Here is a 21,248-nt window from a genome sequence, read left to right on the forward strand (position 1 = left end):
CACTTCGAATCATCTCAACTCAAGTTATTTCGTGTCGCTTCTCTTCACCTTATTGCACATCACTTCGCGTCATTTTATGCAATGTGATATATTGTGAATTTACCCGAAAGCTACTTCTGCTTGATCTGGAAAAAAGCCTTCGAATACAGGGAATATGCGAATGATATATGCGGTTTCGCATTGTATGAGGTCTCCAATCATTCCAATTCGCATATATGTCTGTCGAAAATAACCTGCTGTTTTCAAAATGCTAACAATGATGAAAACATGTTTGAAATACAATAAAACCCCGTTTTTACCAGCCCCTTGGTGAATTTTAGGCTGATTAAACGAGGACGATGGAAAAATCGGAACATATATTTTCCATTCTATTTTTTTATAAACCGAAGTTCTTAAAATATTTTTCCTTAGTTCCTAGATATTTATTTAGATTAAATTTGCAAAAAGGATTTACTCGAATTTAGCTTGGCTCGTCTGCTAGAGCCCACCAAACTACCAACTATAAATTTTCATAGGAGGCTGACAACATCGGGTCAAAAAGCTGATAAAATCGGAACTGTATTTGCAAAATAGAAAATATTGCTTTTCTTCATCATGCTTCTTCTGATTGCGGGTATTTTGACCTTCCGTGCGGTATCAGTCAAATAAAAACAATCATCACACAATCCAGCCAGGAAGGATTGTTAGCGATCATTAGGATGATTATTTTTTCTACCTTCAAGACTTCTGTGTACTTTCACACAATATATTCAGCAATATTGTCAGACCAGTGAGAACAATTATTTAGAAATATCGCAAACTGATTGCATTGATGACACCCACCAAACTAGTTAGAAGCAATAAATGTGGAAGAGAACATATCGCTCTGACTTCTTTTTTGCTGGGAAAATTTATTTTGGAATTTGTCTGTTTTAAATTACTGCAATTCATCCGATTCCTGTGAAACCTTTGCAAAATTTTGATCAGCGGCCGTTGGATTTGCTATGATGATTTTAGTAAATTCGTCAATTTGTTAAACAAATATATGAACACGAATTACGGCTTTTTACACGGTTTTCCGCAGTTAACACAGTTCCTGCTTCAGTAGATCAGCACATGGCAACATCGAATTGATGACTACACCGTCGATCTCAACCTTGTGCACGGGCATGTAGACGCGGTAGACCTTTTTAAGACTTGTTGTTTGCTTGCTTTAGACAGAATATCACAATTCTGAGTAGCTGAGAAATCTTTGTAATGCTAGATTATCCTAGATCTGAAAAAATCATATATGGTCCGAACGAGTTGGATATGCGAGATTTGAACTGGGAAATCGGAGTCTTTGATGACGTTTTATGAAATCTTCCGAAACTATTTTTCTAGTTATATTCGAACAATTTCAAATTTTTTGAGCTGCCCTGAGATTTAAAAAAAATCCAGTAAACTTTCTGAAATCCTCTGCAATATTATACAATTTTGCGTTTCTTAAATATCACATCAGCACACAGCTGTAAACATGAATAAAATCGTTGATGAAAAGGTTTTGAGCAACGGTCAAAGAATGCTTCCCTGTGAAATTTTACAATCCCAAGTTACAGAATGTCCTCGCCTTACTATCAGCTACACTCAAGGCAACGTGGAAAGGATAAACCTTAACTTCGAATAAAAAAACTAGAAGTGTAACTGTGTCTAAGAAGATATGACTTTAGTTCAGAAACCACGAACACTTCAAACTCGCCCATTCATCAGTCAGACACAGCACTAGTTATTCACGACAAAAAAAAAGTAAAACACAATGGAACTCTTCCCCATATTATTCCCATTGCATTCCTCGCCGGCTGTACAGGACCGATATCATCACCCCACCCCGGGAAACGTGACTTTTCATAGCAGTTATAGTTTTCCGACCGCACCGGCACCGGCCGTTGACGACAAGCGGCAGGGCAGACTACTCTCCCTGAGGGACACTTGGAACAGTTGCTTGAGTTTGGCGTTTGCGATATGCAAATCCCAACGACGACGATGACAACGACGTCGTCGACGACCAGCTTTTCGCAGCCACCGGCATCATCCACCGTCGCCGTTGTCGGTTGTCGTTGTCAAGTGTCAAACATCGGGGAAAAGCCTCTTCATCTGTCGGTGGCTGGCTGGGTTGCATGCAGCCCCCTAAGGCAGACTCGGTTGGCGAAAAAATGTCTCACACTGCAAGAAGGAACGTGCTGAAACTTGGTATCCACTGATTTAATAGAGTCACTTTCTCGTATCTTGGTGGATGGTTTTAGAGATGGTCTAGGCTTTGATTTTTTTTTTTGAACAGGTTTAAAGTTACTACCAGGAAGCCACCTCGGATCATTTTTTTTCATCTTTTTCGTCAATGACAATCTAAAGTTAATCAAACAAGTGACATGTTCACAATCTGACCATCTCTACCGGGATGATGCCGGGAGGACAAAAAGTCACTTAATTGGGTTTGTTACACGGTTAATCAATTCACACCCTCTTTCCAACAGTGGTTTTCGCAAGAAATACCAGCAGCAGAAACTGACACCTCCGCAAACCACATGCCAAGCGAGAAGTAACTATGCTACGCCGTGGAACAATAGCCTTATTATGGAAAGTATTTACATCTTGTTACGTTGTTGCAACTGCAATCCTCGGGGCACCTGTCTTCTGGCTTTGGCTGGGGGACAGGCGGAGGCACAGCCCTTTCCTTTGCGGCTTGTGAACCTCACCAAAATTGGCGATAATTAACGTTGATTGTAGACGAACATGGCACTCACGAATAATGAGCTCGAACTCAATGGGAGCAACTAGCAACTGAATTGGAGTTCAGAGTCGAATCAAATAAATGATACCCACGTTGTTGGAAAGTGAAAGCTGCAGTTTCCTACCTCGCCACCAGTGAATGTCAACGGGCAGATAGAGAGAGACAGCAGTACAAAGTTGCACAACGGCGCCAATTGAATGCAAAATAAATGCTGGGCGCTTCTCTGAAAACAAAATAAAACTCAACGAGCACCGACTTCAGTTTATTTTCGATTGTGTCCTATCAATCAAATTGATGAAGCGCTCGTATCGAAATCGGAACTGCGATCCACAATTGGCCCCGAATTAAGCGAATCGGAGTCGAATTAAAACGAATTATGACCGGATCCAGTGGCGCTTTGCGGCTGTCTGCATATTGACCGATTGTCACGCTTATCATCGCACGCTAATTAACGAGAAATTTATGGTAAATAATAACGCAAATCGTAATCAAACACAAGTTTTCGCCGCATTGAATCCGAATTGCCAACCTCAACCGGTGACAGGTGGCTGTAACCTAATTGCCGAAGTAATTACAGTCGTGATTTATCACAATCCAACACCACCATCATCGCCAGTCAGGTGAAGTCACACACGCATGACGTACTGCCATCAAAGTAGGCATGGTCACTGTGAAGCGGGGCGGGGAAAAAGGTTCAAATACAAATGGCTATGGTTGAAAGGCGTAAAATGAAAAAAATGAGCCAACGGTATAATTGCATGCGGTGGTCCGGTTTTTAGTGTGAGGACAACAAAAATCATTGCCTTATGTAAAATTTACCGCAAAAAAGCGCATGATTTTTAAGTCGTTAAGAATGCATACCTACTTGGAACGAGAATCGTGTCCCTTTTTATTCTTCTTTCATCTATGCAGAGTCGAAAATGGAGTCGGTCGCCCGACTAAGACGACGTCAACAAAGTCGGATCGTTTAGAAATGTGTTCACAGTACAGTTGCTCACGTGACGAAAAAGTTTAAGGCAACCTTCACAACTGCTTCCAAGCGTCGGAGTCGAGACCGTGTTTCGTCAACGACGGCTGAAAGTCATTCGAAAAATCAAGGCTGATCCTAACATTTCAGATTATGATTTGGCGACCATTAGCTGTGGAGGAGGCTCGTTCGGCCTTGGCACGTTCAACTGATCTTCCACAGCGAAGCGGGTTGCTGTTTCGGCTCCTTGAAACGGCGGTTAGCCACATTATTCAATAGTAAATAAAACTGTTACTTTTATATTGTATGCCTTGTCAGAACAAAAAAAAAACTGATATTTTCAATCTTGTCGTGGGGAACATGAAGATAGTAATTATCATGACGATGCGAAAATGAATGTTCGGTTTCAAGATCTAACAATACTTACTGCACCGTGGCCATTAAAAGATTCATGTTATATTTGATGGAAGTGGAATGCATTGCAAAGAGCACATCTAGAAACTTCTTCCTGGTATTTCAAATGGAGCTTTTTTGTGGTGAGAACCCGAGGAAACCAACCTTTTTTCTATTACCAGACCCTGCAGTACAAAACAAGATGCGATAGTACCACTACAAAAATTATTCTTTACACTATCCACCAATTGCTAAATTTGTGGCAGCTGTTCAGATAATATTGACAATGGCAAAAGCTGCGTCAGGTTCCTCAAAATCAACACCCACCGCCAGCACTGAGGTTGTTCACGCTCATGACCCGTAAGGGCACGAGATCAATGCTAGATATTTGCCAGAACAAAGCTAGTAATTTAAATGACAAGCTTTTAAATTGTACACAATTTGAATTAATGAACCGAGAAGACAGTTTTTGTTTTCGTATCATTTTAACATTTTTTATCCGAACTAGAACACTGGTAATCCGAAAAACCATGAAAAACGTGAAATGGCTAAAACAGCTGGTTTGACTGAGATGCGAGTTCATTTACCCACCAATGTTTCTAACTCTACTGATATGAAGAAACGTAAAAGAAATTTTCTTTTAATGGGATGTCAATTACTATGAAATCATACACAAGTCAATAAATCGTTACTCACTTAATGTCACAACCAGCAGTAGCATTTTAGTCACTTTCTATGGTTTTCATCTATGCTCATGTTTTAGCTAATTCCACTAAACCGAAAGTCGCCATCTTGAATTTCAAAGTGGCCTCAATCATCGATATTTGGCATCTATCGCTAAGCCCGTTCCAAAAATACCTATTTGGTATTTTGACCAGCCCCTCCACCTCTCTCTCCAGGAGTTTTAGAGAATTCCACTATACCGAAAGTCGCCATCTTGAATTTTAAAATGAACTGACACATCGATATTTGGCATCTACTCGTTAATTCCGAAAGCGCGTGTCATGCATTGCAGCATTAAACTGAATACATGCGAATGGGTCATTGTTGAATATAGCTCGATGTGGTGACAATTGCACAGAAAATCATGAGAATGACTCTTACGTTGAGAGTGCTGAAAAGTGCGCCTATTGTGGAAAGAGTCATGATCATGATCTATTACCATGCTCCCTATACCAACAGTACCCGAAGCATCTAAAGCAATTGTAGGAGTACTGAAAAACGCTTGCCACGACAAATCATTATGTTCTCTTGGCTCATGAAGATATCCAATGGGGAACTGTTTTACTGGCCCTAGAAACTATAGACAGAAGAGACTCCTAGTGCAGGCTTAAAATTAGAAAACTTTGACACAAAGTCAAACAGCTTCCGGTCTTAGGAATTTGAGAACAAGCACCAAAAATCTGTTATGACTCTTCAACCAGAGATTCAACTTAATGCAGCACTGGTTGGGAATGGGTTGGGTACCGAAAACTTTGAGAATATTGCGGAACTCTTCCCGACATCAAGGGAGTCTACAATTCGCACGATACGGCATGGACTTGTCTTCTCGATGATAATTGATCTTGTTTACTCTACCAGTCAGCCATGAAAGCTTCCTAACTAGTGCGAAAAGGCTATGCCAGTCGAAGGCCACAGAACCAACACCATAAATATTCCAATACCTGTCGATCAACCTTTGGCTGAAAATTTACAATTTTTCAAACAACACATCAATCCTCATTATTGGTGTCAGTTATTTTCGCGATGTTGGAATTAAAACTGGATAACGGCATCAAAAAATGGGCCCCATTTCAGAGAATTTGAACGTATTTTTCATACGTTTGGTATGAAAATTCATAACTTTCGGATTGGAAAATTTTGAAACTTTGTAGAGTTCAAGTACACTATAAAAAGTCGCAAAATAAAATTTTATATCGATAAAGTAGTGAATTGAAAAATGTTATTTTTTAAAGAAAAATTTAAATATGAGCATTTTTATAACATAATATTTTTAAAAACATTTTTTAGGAATCCAAAAACTTTTCGTTTGAATCCTTGTATAATAATCTCTAGCTCCACCAAGTCTCCAAATTTTTTGATAGCTTCGAAAAAATTTAGGATTTTTTATATAAAACGTATGAAAAAATATATGTGTTTCACATATAAACGTATAAATGTGATCCAACACAGCAAAAATCACTGCCACTCCTAATCCTCATCCCTCTCAAACCAAACAATGCGTATTTCACCTGCATATTCGACTCCTCAAGCATTAATTTGTGTTAACACTGAACAAATATTCGACTGGTCCCTTTTAAATTATTTCCCTGGGCACCCGAGGAGAACCGTTCGGTTTCTGAGTTCGTGATGTTGAAGGCTGTAATTGATGTCGTTTTATTCTCCTTTTCCCTGTCATCGATATTCGTCCTCGCTCCTCTGTTCCTGATTCGGTTGATGCCACTCCGATCAATGTTGAAATGTTTGCCCTCTGTAAAAGTTGTAATCCCCGTTGTGATTGATGTATTTCCCATCCATAATAGGTCTCCTATGCAGAGAAACCATTCTGTAGTTTTTTTTAATTCAATAATGGTTCTTGATAAATAATGTGAAACTGCACTAGTAGTCCTAAAAATAACCCCTACTTTTAATACAATTCAATTATTTCCTCGAATTATGGAATTTTTATTATCGAACTGTATTCCTAGCTGCAAAATTCTTCCGCTTAGCTTGAATATACAAACAAAAATTCAAACTGTAATCCTCTAGTTTTAAGAAATTCAAAACATAAAATAAAGCAATTAGCTCCATTAAGCTTATGCAAACGAACTGAATAAAAGAAATCCCGAACAAAAAAAAACCCCTGTCCACGGGTCGATATTTAAGTGGAGTTTCCTCTCTGGCGTCGGTGATAAGCACGGACCGCAAATAAACATGAATAAAAATAAATAAAGTTGAAATATAGATTCAGTAGCTTTTCAGCAACGCCATGATAAACTTGGCCCTATACCCACCACTCCATCATCGAGGCGTTCGGATATTCGTTACGAAATATTGTTTGATGACTTCGAATTAGAATCAAATACGAAAATGCAATTTTCGTTTCAAACTGTGGTGTAATTCAACAAGTATCAACACGAGATATAGTTTTGATAGATTTTTGTATCATCTTCCGACTGTGTAGGTTACACAATCCTACGGAAAAGAAAATTGTTACACATTCAGTGCCGGCTGTCGCTATATCGCATTCATAATTATACGTATTGACTTGCTTGTTCTATAAGCTAGATCGTAAAGTTGGAGAACTGAACGGAAACACTTTATATTGCGAATTTGATCTCCAGTCGTGCTTCGCCGCTATCCAAGTTCTGGTGACCCTTTGTTACAGGGCGGCCAATTTCTGGTGGCTATCCAAATTATGGTGACCCTTCATTATAGGGCGGCCAAAGTGCCGCTAGCGCTACCACTTGCTGACTCTCGTCGTTTCACTTATTTGATGATGGCAAGGCGGAGATACGCTTCCGACTTATCGGGTTAACAACGGTCGCGATTTCTTGCTATAACGTTGGCTGTCTCGGTAGCGTTTCATAGCGATTAGCAAGAAAGGTAGGCCAGGTTGTTTTTTTAGATGGAACATGTTAAATTAATTTTAGCACTGTTTCGTTCTCCTTTCTCGTCAGTTTTGTTTGAATGAGGCTTGGCTCGTTTGACTGATTCTCCACAGCGAGAATGGTTGGTTTTGGCTCTTCCTTAGCGATTACCTGCATACAAAACTACAAGCCGGCTTTTCGACGACTTTTCGTAGCATACATCTGTTGGAGCGGTAAACTGTCCCAACACTGGGTTTCCAAAGTGTCTTATAGTTTCTGTTTGGTCTGCGCTAAGCCAAAGCGAACTGTGCGCCGATATTCTTTATCATACTATCAACGCCAAAGTTTATTTTTTAATAACTAACCATTAACATAGAAATTTAAGAGTCAGTTATCTGCTTTCTATTACTATTTGGGCTCACAAAAATAAATTTATTTGGATGTTTCCAGTGCTACATTGGATGCGATAGCATATGTTGGACAAGTATCTCAAAATGGCGCTTGATTCGCTTTGGCTTATCCCGAGTCATTTACGTTAATTCCTTCTTGAATGTTTGGGTGGCCCTGAAAAGGACTGTTTAATGGTTGGGCGTCTCTAAAAACAACCGTTTTTCCGTACGATGATGGGGATCTAGCAGTGCTAGATCTGTCGTCTCGGGCTTGGGATGTGCAACTTTTTATTTATTAGTTATTTTTTACGTAATATTCGATTCACGTGACTTGTTTACTAAATTCGAAATAACAAACTCTTTTTTACCAGCCAAGTTCGTAAAAAAATTGGAGTACGTACAGTACAGTATGAAGTCTAACTTATTCTTAGCTAACTGTTACTAATAAAAGGTGTCCGAAGCCATTTTAAAATCCCAGAAGGCGACTTTCGGCTTAGGTGAATTTTCTATAACCTCACAATTATGGTTATATTCGGAATGGGGTTGACGAGTAGATGACGTAAATCGATGTTTGAAGCCATTTTGATATCCAAGATGACGACTTTCAGATTAAATAAATCCTCTATAACCTTACCATTATGCCTTTTGTATTTCGACTATATGTTGTCACATTTTATTTTTTACATTTTAACGACATTCAATTAGCTAGAGATTTCTGGATAGAGAAAGTTATGAAAATTTAGAGCCATAGTACTCAAGGATGTGAACTATACAGATCGGAAAACTAGAAGTGACAGGGTCGTTGGAATAGGCTTAATACCTTACGGGCTTAACTTTTGTCTTCTGCTGATGGGGGTCGTGCTTAGGCAGCATAAGTACGAAGCACTCAAGTCCACTACATGCCGCCTCCTGGTGAAGACAGACTTGTCCCTCTTTACCATGAGAGTCGACAAGTGGTTATTTTCGGTATGGGATTGACGAGTAGATGACAGCAAATGTCTGTCATTTTAAAATTTGACATGGCGACTTCCGGTTTAGATAAATTTTCTGAAACCTCAACAATATGGTTATTTTCGGTTGACGAGTAGATGATAGCCGAAATCGAGGCCTGATGCCATTTTAAAATCCATGATGGCGACTTCCGGATTAGATAAATTCTCCATAACCTCAACAATATAAGCATTTGCGGAATTGGGTTGACCAGTAGATGATGGAAATCGTTGTCTGAAGCCATTTTGAAACTCAAGATAGCGATTTCTGATTAACATAAATTCTCTATAACCTCAACAATATGGATATTCCAGGAATGGAGTTGGCGAGTAGATGATGGAAATTGATGTTTGAAGCCGTTTTGAAATCCAAGATGGGGACTTTCGGTTTGGATAAATTCTCCATAACCTCAACAATATGGATATTTGGGGAATAAGGTTGACGAGTAGATAACGGACATCGATGCATGAAGCCATTTTATACAAAATGGACAATTATAGAGTAGATATAGTTATTAGTGATGATATAGTTATAGAAAATTAATCTTGGTCTTCCAAGTGATCAATTTCCGTCACCGACTCGTTACGTCCATTTCAAAAATACACATGGTTGGTGTTTTCAAGAATATTTCTCATCAAAAGTCGCCATCGTGGATATCTAAATGGTGTCAAATATCCATTTTCATCATCTACCTGTCAAGTCCGTTCCCAAAATACCCATATTTTTAGGGTATTCAGAAGAATTGCTCAACCGAAATTCGCCATTTTAGGCTTCGAAAAGGTTTCAAATATCTATTTTTATCATCTACTTGTCAAGCGCATTCCAAAAATACCTATATTGCTAGAGTTATCGAGTACAGTGACGAAACGTTTTTATTAGCCCTTTGGTGTATTTTAGGCTGACAAAATGGGGACATTGACAAAATCGGGACATATCTTTTTCTTTCTTTTTAATAAATCGAAACTGTTAAAATATTCAACTTTGGTCCCAAGACACAGTCTCATAACCCTTTCTGATTATTTAGTATAAAATACTCCTAAAGGGGTATTCCAGCGTAAAAATCGAAATTTTTGTATCTTTCAGATTAAAAAAAAAATATGCTCATGAAAGGATTTACTCGTATTCGACTTGGTCTGCTAGAGAACTTCAAAGAGATTTTAACATGAGCTTCTAAATCCCACTGGCCTCCAGTGGTATTATCAGAAAAAGTTTGCTGTATAAAATTCAATCACCCCATGCAAACATCTTAATCTCGAGATGTAGTAGGTGTTAGCTTCACCGATTTTCCAATGACCCATGTCAGAATGACAAAGACCTAGCGGTACATTCCGAGGCTATTGAGAATATTGATGAACTGAATGGTGTAAAACAACTATTTTCATCATCTACTTATCAAACCCATTTCAAAAATACCCATATTGCTCACCGCGCAACGCTTTCCAGAGATTAAATGGTTTTCAAAAACAAAACATGTGAATCTGCTTCTAATAAACGAAGTAAACAAAACGACGAAGGGTGGCCCGATTGTCTTTTATGTATGACATCGTAATCGATCGAAAATTTGTAGCAGTTCAATTGCCGGACCCTGTACCTTTCAAACATCTTTAACGTGTCTATTAAATTATCTGTCATCGAGTTTCGCCAAATTTAACCTACCTAATCGATATTACTTCATTGTAAACAAAACAAAAGTAAGCCAAAGATAAGACCAAAGGCGCCAACGAACCAAATCACGTGGTTTTGAGCCTTGTGACGACAACGACTTCTGCCTAGTTTCCGTTATTCTTTTTTTATCACACATGCATGACCTTTACCCCAGCGAGCATCTAGTCCCGACGCACTTTTTCTAATCATAGTAACCTTGAAAAGTGCACAGCTGCCAGCTTCAACGATAGCACCAGAACTGTGACGTTTACCAGTCAAGGCCCCCAAGCTTTTTAGATAATGCAAAATCTAGTATTCTGCGCTTCGCTCCATTACGACAGGGGACGGGCGGCAGTTGGTTAGGTACATACAGTGAAAGCCGTTAGTTCTCCTCCACCGCTGCGCGGCGCTGCCGCCGCGTCACCCCCGCTATGTTTGTGTCGTTTATGAGTTTGCCTAAGATAGCAAAGCAAAGCTGATCGAGAAACGAACAAGGCCAACAATCGTGTGCACTTGTGTGTTGTGACTGAGGAGAGCCGTGGTCGGGAAATTGAAATTGCATCGCATCGCAATCTCGCTGTGTTTCCACAACCATTGCCGTTGTAGGTATGTATGTATGTATTGTAAGTGTATACTTTCCGGCTGGCCGGATTTCATCGCTTCATTGAAAACCACTGTTGAAGGCGATTCCGCCGAGTGATCTGCTTTTCTGTTGATGGCGAGAATGATTTCCACAGCACGGCCCGGTGGTGGTTTATTCGATTGAGGTTATGGTTGTTTGATTTTGTATTTCTATTTTCGCCCGCAAGCTTTCAAGAACAAACCAGAGCGAGCGAGCAATGTTGTGTTCATGTTGACGGACCACTGATATTTTTTGGACAGCTTGCTGTGATTGAAATGTTGAACCGGGAGCGACCAACAAACCCAAGCAGGTGGAGTGTTCCGGTTACTTTGCTGTTGACATGTTTTGCAAAACAAAAATACAACTTAAAAGTACATCAAAGTACAGATATTATCGTAAACCGACCGAGAAAATCGCGGGAAAGATGACTTGATGCCACTCAGCGCTGAAGGAAAGTCGACCCGCAAAAAATAAATGGAAGAAGATATTTCCTAATTAAATCCAACTTAGTGGGAAAAACACCGCTATCTCCTGCAGAATAGATTGCACGCCGGCCTGCTAGTATATGTATAGGTACAGTAGGGAGAAGCTTTCTTCGAGTTGAAAACAGGTTCGCAATAAACCACTTCTTTTGGATTTGTTGTTTGTTACTGCTGGCTGGAAAATTTATGTCCACTTTCCTAGGGATGAGGGACCCTGGAACGAAACAAGTACAAACACTGCGGTAATTTAATACCACAGAAAAGAGAAAACGGAACGGCGGATCCGTTCGTTCGTCGGTTGGTTCTTTGCAAAATAATTCTTATAAATCTGATTAAAGTTGGCTGTTGTTGTAGGTTGGCTGGTTTATGACAACACAGGGTGTGGACTGGCCATCGAAATAAGCGGAGCATTTAGGCTAGAATGGAAGATGGTATGTTTAGTAGTAAACCTTACCTAAATGAGCAAAAAAAAAACGATTTCAAACATATATCCAAATTTTTATGGGGTTTGTAATAATGTTGATACACTTCACAATAGGTAGAGTGAGTGGTATTCAACCCATCCTTTTTGGTTGAAGCCAACGACGGGTGACCTTCGTCGACCCACCAATAACCGCTGCATCGCCTGCTGCGATCGGTTCACTATTCAGCAGCGTTACTCCAGCGAGTGAGTGATCGACTGTGCGCCGCCGCGCCACGCCGCCGCCGCCGGTAAATTTCAACAAACGCCGACGCCGAAAGGTAGACCGGCGGCGCGCCGCCGACGCTTTTTTCTCACGCCGACAATTCGCGAACTCGAAAATCATTAGCTCATAATTTTATCCACAAATCTATGAACATTGTCTATGGTCCGAATATACGACGTTAACTGATTCATGATTTATCACATATTGATCTTTATTTGGTATTAGTGGTTGTGAATTAGATCACTAAGTTAACAAAGTCTTGATATTTTCTCGAAAATCATTACACGACACTCGGAATATAATTCATGGATCCATTCTTGCTTTGTCAACTGGTTATGATTGCGAGCATATAAGTTACAATTCACCATTCGTGAAATGGTCCACAAATTAAAAAAAAACACATCCACTTTCAAGATATAGTTGACTCCTTATATGTTAGACACGATTCACCAGTCGAGCTCGTGAAACTGTTCATGATATAGTTCATAAAGTAATAAATCTTTCACATAATCTTAATATACTTACGTAAACAATTACAAAGAATTCAGACTATTATTCATGGATTATTCGTTTTACTCTTTGGTTTTGAAATTTCTATGTGAGCTATTGTGTACAACTGCTAGCAACCAGTCTCATAGGCGCGAGTATTACAAGGAAACTACTAGGACCTATAACCAGGGTTGCCACTATTTTTCAAAGAAAATCTGGCAGTTCAATTAAAAATATCTGGCAAAATCTGGCACTTGACAGCGACCTCATAGTCATCGAAATTTGGCATATATTTTAGTTTTCGTAGAATGTGCATCAATCGATTTTTGTAAAATTTGGGACATGTTTACCCAAATTTTCAAAATGTGTATGTAGCCGCTTCCAAAACTTAAAAATCTGACAGAATGAGAAATTTGTTTTTTGTCTAGAAGCTGCCAAAACCTATGGCTGTGCCAGATAAATCTGGCATAATGGCATCCCTGCCTGTAACCCTGTTATTCTTTTGTTAAGATTCAGTGTAATTTTCGAAATTAAATGAAACTGCGCTAAGCACCAAAAATACATTACCTAGCCACAATTCATGTCCGTGAAATAATTAAGAAAACTATAAGACACGTGACTCTGTGTAAAAAAATCCGACGGTAAGCTCAAGACTAAAATATCACGATAACACGACGAGAATTTACGAAAATCGTTGCACAATCATTCAATTCTTTACTTTTTCAGTCAATAAAGCTAATATAAATCAATGTATCATCAAGTTATGAACTAGAATCATAAAAATATTAAAATTATTTTCGAGGTTTATTTATCATTGATTGAATCGTGACCTATTTTGAAATTTTTTTCTTGAAGAATAGTTGGGCAGAGTGATCTTGACTTTTAGCGACGTTGGTGCACTGATGTGGCGATGCAGAGGGTAAGATTTCTGGTCGCATAAATTATTAATCGTGTCATCTAGCCCCACTCAAGAAAGATTTTCAGTGACAGTTGCATCAGCCCGGTATCACAGACAAAGAGGACGTAACACGAGATGAATTTTCATCACTCGTAGGTAAAACGGTCGATTTAAATTACAAAAATGCGCAATATCAGCGAACGTGGCGTTAGTGAAAAGGTTTTGACACAGAGCTAAATGCGTTACTTAGTTTCTGCACCTATCCGAAAACGTTACCGTCTTTTTAATCTCATGCAAACAAAAAAAATGGGCTGAAAATGTGAAACTCATTCTTGTCGAAGTGAGCAAGGCGGGAGTGGTTCACAACCATTTCTTAAGTTACAACACGATGCCGATCTGTGAGTAAGCACATAACAGGATGTTAGTAAATTAATTGATTCGGTGTATCGAATCTGAATAGATGTATGCAATGGATTAGAATTTGAAGATCCCCGGAACTGCTGGAGAAATTGGCGGTGTGCAGGTGCAACGAAAACTAGAGATACGCTCAGACCATTTTTAATCAGACTTGTTTAATGATCAGCTTCAACCCAACAGGAGCTGAAACATCAAGTCGTGGAATTATTATGAATGATAATAATAAAAACTGTATATTTAGGTTTCGTCAGGGTGCAGATCTGTATGATTCCAGCACATCGAGCATACTTTGCATTCAAGATATAAGCAAATCTTACGTTGAAAGAAAATGTAGTGCCATGGAATCGAATATGCCTTATCATCGCGGACATTTGGTACTTACAAGAAGTAAAAGTAAACGCCAGCCTGTAAAATGAAGTAATCCCAGCAAAGTTCAGCCGAAATTGAACTGGAAATTTGGCTTGTTCCAGTTCGTACACGGGATCCAGTGGCACAACCGATTCTAACTAGAATCGGATGTGTCACTGTAGCAGGAATACGAACTGGAACCAGCCAGGATTCCTGTTCATTTCCGGCTGAGCTTAACTGGGATGTGTCTACCTTGAAAGGTGTCCTTACACGATAATTAAAAGTGATATTTCTGCGCAGTAATGCCATTAATAACGCCTCCTGTTAGGGTACCTGGTATCTGCGGGAGCGACGGTAAAGAAGACTCAATTGAAACAAAAAACAATGAAACGACAACAAGAATTAATTTCCTCAAACAAAACAAAAACTGTTTTACCGTTGCTTAATTTCCCAAATATAGAACAATAAATAATTATTATGGGTCATTGAAATACAGTCGTTACTCTGCATTCTTCAAATTTGTCAATTGCAATCATTATTTCATGCGAAGTCGTAGTATGCGACATCGACAATTTTTCTATTTCGTTCTTCAAATTTTACTACTGTAAAAATAGTTCCACCACAGAGAACAGACGTCCATCTTCAGCATTCAACTTGTGTAAAATCTCTAACGGTTTCGAAGGTAGTTTGGATATCTAAACCAGGTGCGCTACTGTCATCATGTTTTTTTTTGTGGCTGAGTGCGACAGAATTGACAGCGGTTATTCCTCTACCCAGTCAAACTAGTCCGGAACCGATTCGGACTTCCAGCATGAATTCCATCTCAAATGCGTCAACCGATAGAGTCGGAATCGGTTGTTTTCTTTGAGCTAGATTCCATGCAGAATCCATCCAGGATTTCGAACCGGTTCCGGAATCGATTTGACGGATAGTTGGGATAGGTTGGTGTGGCGGCGCTAGTGTTTTTAGTATATTAATTCAAATGTTAACACACGTTTTTTAAATATTTTTGTTCGATCATGGATGTCTGTTCTCTGTGGTTCCACCTTTCATTTATTATCTTGCATTTCGCAAGCAGGGAGGACACTATTAGAGCATCAGTTAAAAAAAATTGATGTGGTTCCGAGAATTACATTTTGTGCAATGTCGCTAGTACATTGTGGGCGATGATTTTTTTAGAATTTTCTTCAAGCTGTATGTAACGTCTGTTTGTATGTGCCTCATACAATAGAACCCGAAAATTTGGGAAAGGAATTGTACTGCTAAGATTTTTTTTTAGTTACATAGGTGTCAATATTTGTTACGCCGACACACGCCGGCGCGCCGCCGCCGATAGGGTCCAACGGCGTGACGCCGCCAACGCCGGCCAAATATGTCGCTTACGCCGCCGCCGATTAAAAATGCATCGGCGCACACCTCTACTCTCCAGTAGTGTGTGGTTCATTTGGCAGCAAAAATATGTTCGATTGTCTGATAGGCAGTTTCCCGCAGAGTGAACGACGTTTTTCTTCCTAATTTATCATGGAGAGGTTGAAACCTTCGGATCGATCCAATCGAGTGGAAGTTTAGTCGCACATTTCGGTCACGATGAGTGCCGAAATTACCATCACTAGCTGGTTCCCGCGTGTGACATTTTAATTGAATCGTTGTTTCGTCATTTGCTGCTATCGACTGACTCCGTACGGTTTTATAATGCGTATTTCCCACGCATATCCGGTAGTACCGATCGACAGAGAACCTGTCAAATCTGTGGGTGGTCTCGCGCTACCACCAGTCATAGGCAGGCAGCTAATGTTTGCCAACTTATCGCACGGGTTTGGTGGAGGGGCGCAGTAGCGTCATTAGAGAGCCGTCCGTCCATAGCCCAACAAAATGTCGGTGCGCACAGGTACATTTCGCTCATTATGGTACATTACATTTGCCTTTTTTTCGCAATTAACTTCAATTTGTGTTTATGTAAATGAGTTTCCTACTCCATTCGCCTGGGTTTGATCACTGAGCAAAAAAGTACACTGCCAACGATAGGTTACGCTGAGGCCACAGAGAAAGGGTTGCGGCGAGCGGAGCCAAATGGACGCGGAAAAGCAGGAAGAAAAGAGCGCCATTTTTCCCGGCTGTTTGAAGTGCTCAGTAGCGTAATGCTAATGAGGCTCTTTCACTTATTGGTGCGGTGGATTGCTTTGGATCCTGACGTTTATTGCGTTTTGCTGTGCAGCGTGTCGGAACACGTAATTGTGTAAAGCGTTAGGACCCCGGTAGTGCGGACAAACCGATTCGGTATAGCTGACGATTGTTTTTGTTATCATTATTGAATCATTTCGTTTGACTATAAGAATAATCAGAGCTTTAAAAGCCATTCGAATATTTTTTTACGACCAGCTTACTGTAGTGAACGCATGCAAACCGACCTAAACAAAACATCAATGCTATAATTTTATCATCCCATTAGGTTATTTGGGGAAGGAGAGAAGCTTTGGTTCAATGAATTTACGTCCACTTTGTGCATTGGAAGCGCAGAGCTGACGATTTTATGTTTCGCGGCTCACTACACAGCGAACCGTTGGCTACCCACGTAGAAACGACCGGGAAAATTATAATGCTGCCGCCTACAAAAGCTTCAAAGCTGTTGCAAACCATATCCCATCCTTTACTTTCGCCATGTACAAACACACACACACCCGGCAAATACTCACAAACAGGAGAACGCTTTTCATTCCGCACATTAATTCAAATTATTTCCCATCCGCTTGTGCCAGCCAGTGTACCGCATTTCTATCTGTGCGCGGTATGTCGTACTACTTTAGCCTGCAGGCAGGCAACCGGCATGGTAGTAGCACCATCATCATCATCATCATCACCATCATTAGGTCGCCGGTTGTCTACATACCACTTCCTGCTCTAGCACTTTTGAAACGACCCGGGGCTTCCGAATTCCACTACGGTTCTGATATATGTACGAGACGGAGAGAAACGAACCCAGAAGGAAGTGTTTTCATATGTTCGTCCCTCGACCTCAGAACCAGAACCGTGGCGCTAATTTCACTAACAACTTCCCTTTTTTATTTGCGAGCACCATCTGTACCCAGACTCCCTTTCGGTTGCATCTGTTGAATTGACTGTTTTTCTTTTAATTTTCTTCTTACAGAACAACAGTGATATTAGCTCTAGAACTACGTCGTCCAGTGAGAAGGAAAGGCGAGCACTGGTGAAGGAGAAGAAACATTCGAAACGAACCACCAAAAAAGGTGAGTCGGGGTGGTAGCACTGCGCGTAATAGCAACGTTTTATGATTCAGGGAGACTTTGGAAAAGAATTCAACTTTTGCGGCAGGAAAATGTCACTACTGCATTGATAGCTGAAATGTGAAAAGGAACTATAAAACCACAAGCTAGGAACAAGCACTAGGAGCAAAAAAAAATTGGAAAGCCATGCCATAAAAATATAAAAAACCAAACCAAAAAAATTAAAGAGCAAAAAAAAGCAAAAAGAAAAATTCTACAAAAGACAAAAACCAAAAACATAAACCACCAAAAGATTGAAAAACAAAAGCGTAGGGAAAAGGCACAAGACTGAGTCAGAAGAATATTGAATAAATAATAATGAACAAAGAATTTAGAACAGATAATAGAGCAAAACATAGAAATCAAGAAAGTTCAAGTGAACAGAAAATAAAATACAAAACATAAAGTCAAAAACAAAAACGCAATAAGCAAAAAAACAGAACATGAAAACCAAAAAGCAGAAAGAATAAACAAATTACCGAAATATTAAAAACAAAAAGCAGCAACCAAAATATATTTAAAACCAAGAAAATGAAGCAATGAATAAAAATTTAAATCAAAATAGGAACAAAAAATTAAAAATAAGAAATAGGGCCCAAAAAACAAAAACCAACGAAAATAAAAGATCAGAAAAAAAGAAATAAAGTATCAATAACCAAAAAACAAAACAAAAGTCAAATTACAAAAAAAAATACAAAACGCAAGCATTAAAAATTTAAAAAAAAATAAAAATCAGATTAAAACATAAGGAACAAAAAAACAGGAAACTAAAACCAAAAAATTGAAAAAGAAAATCGAAAAGCGAAGAACAATAAACAGAAAATAAAAACCAGGAAACAAAAAAGAAAGAAGCAAAAAAAATAGAAATCCAAAAACGAAAAACAAGAACAAACCACAAAGAATAAAACAAAAACAAGGACCAAAAGAAACAAAACGGGGAAAATAAAACACAGAAGCAAATAAACAAACACAATAACGAACAAAAAAATAAAATATTGAACAAAAAACTACAAAACAAAAAAAACGAACGAAGCAAATATAAAAAAACAAAAGACTGCAGACAAAGAATAACAACAATAAACAGAAAATAAAATCAGGAAATAGCAGGAAAAAAAACAAAACAAAGAACGAACAAAAAACAAAAACTTAAAAGCGAAAGACAAGAGCAAAGAGCAAAAACATAAGAACAAAAAACTGAAAAAATAAGGAAAAAAATAAAAAAATAGGAAACAAGGAACGGGAAACACAAAGCAAAAAACAAAAATAAAATAAAGAAAATCATGGACCAAAAAAATGAAAGAAAATTAAAATATTGAACAAAAAACAAAACAAAAAAATGAAAACCAAAAAGATAAACGAACGAAAAAAAAACAAATAAAACGAATATCAAAAAAGACTGAGGACAAAAAATAAACAAAACAAAAAAACACGTAAAAAAAGAATTGTAACATGAAATACGAAGAACAAAGGACAGAGAATAAAGACCAGAAAAGAAAGAAAAAACAAGCAAAAAACATAATGAACACTAAATAAAAAAACAACAAGGAAGCAATATACAAAAAATAGAAAGAAAATTCCAGGAAACAACAAATTCAAAAACAAATTACACAATCGAAAGAGGAGGAACAAATATACCAGAAAAGTAACAAAAAACCAAAACCAACTGAACAGAAAACATTAAAAAACAAATTAAGAAAACGAAACAAAAAACGACGAACGAAATGAAAAAATAAATTCTAAATAAAATAAGAACAAAAAATACAAAACGAGGAAATAAAACCATTAACCAATAAACAAAAAAACACAGGAAGGAAAATAAAAACAAAAAGCAAAAATAAAGAAACAAAACCTTAAAACAAAAATAGAATCTAAAAATATGGAACAAAAAATTAAAACAAAAGGATGAAACTAAAAAAACATTAATTAAAAAAAAACGAAAAACGCGAATGAAAAGGCACAGAATTCAAAACACAAAACCCAAAAACTAAACAAAACTAAATAAATTTCGAAAAACAAAAAAATTGAAGACAAAAAACGAAGATTAAGGAACAAAAAACGGTAATCAAAATACAAAAAAAACATGGAAATAAAAAAGACAAAACAAAAAAGAATACGCAAAACCAAACAAAAATAACAAAATAGCAACATAAAATAATAAACAATAACAAAAAATGAACAAAAAAAAACGAAACTGCTAACAAAAAGCAATAAAAGAACAATGAACAGAAAACAAATACAAATAAAAAACAACACCTAAACACACAAACAATTAATGCTAAAAACCGATAGTCAAATAACAATACAAAAGAAGAAATCTAACAAACAATACGCGAAAATCAAGACATACAAGAAAACAAAAACAGAAGACATCCAACAAAAGAACAAAAAGAAAAATAAAAACAAGAAACTATAAACAAGGAAACAAAAAAACAGAAAACCAATAAACAAAAAGCGAAAGAATTAAGCAATAAACAAAATACAAAGCAAAAATAAACAAATATGAATACGAAACAACAAGAAACAGAAATTAAAATACAACAAACACAAAAATCAAAAAATGAAACGCTAAAAAAACATCAACAAAACAACTTAAAAGTAAAATCTGAAAACTAAAAATTAAAAACTAAGAACTGAAAACTTAAAACTAAAGACTAAAAAAACTTAAAACAAGAACTAAAAACTAAAAACTGAAAACTATAACCTACAAAATAAAAGTGAAAAACTAGGACCTGAAAACTAAATCCTAGAAACTAGGCTAAAAACTAAAAAAACTATATGTTAAAAAACTAAAAACAAAAACCAATAAACAACATAAAAAACGAGCAAAAAAGAAAAAAATGAAACGCAGAAAAAACAAAACATAACGAAACAAAAAACCACAACAATAGGGCGGACATAGCGTAGTTGTTAATCCGATTGCCTTGTACGCAGATGCGTTCGATTCCCTAGTCCGCACGCATTATTGAAGATTTTTCTAAAGAGATTTTTCAATCCCGAAAAAAGGCAAATGACCCTAAAACCTCTATAATCAAAATAAAAAAGCAATTAGAAACGAAGAACCAATAGCAAATATCAATTAATAAACAAAACAAAACAAAGCGAAATGCAAATAACAAAAATACTAAAAACAAAACAAAAAAACAAGAATCGAGAAGCAAAAAAAAAAACATTCAGGGAAACCAAAATTGAAACAAGAAAAACCAGAAATACACAAAATACGAAGAAAACAAATAAACGCAAAACGTGGAAAAAAACAAAAAAAAAATCGAAAAATGTTTAACAAAAAAAGTAAAATAAAAATTAAAAATTAAAGCACAATGAACTAAA

The 21,248-nt window shown here is 37.7% G+C and overlaps 1 protein-coding gene across 1 annotated transcript in view; it reads left to right on the plus strand.

Annotated features, from left to right (window-relative positions):
- Window positions 1–21,248, plus strand: part of LOC131676754 (uncharacterized) — a 98,601-nt gene that overhangs the window by 40,861 nt on the left and 36,492 nt on the right. The window contains exon 3 of the mRNA XM_058956045.1: window positions 17,786–17,885. Coding sequence (XP_058812028.1) covers window positions 17,786–17,885 — 100 coding nt within the window. The remainder of the gene's footprint in view (window positions 1–17,785; window positions 17,886–21,248) is intronic.

Source organism: Topomyia yanbarensis, chromosome 1, assembly GCF_030247195.1.
Source record: "Topomyia yanbarensis strain Yona2022 chromosome 1, ASM3024719v1, whole genome shotgun sequence".
In the NCBI taxonomy this organism is placed as follows: Eukaryota; Metazoa; Arthropoda; class Insecta; order Diptera; family Culicidae; genus Topomyia; species Topomyia yanbarensis.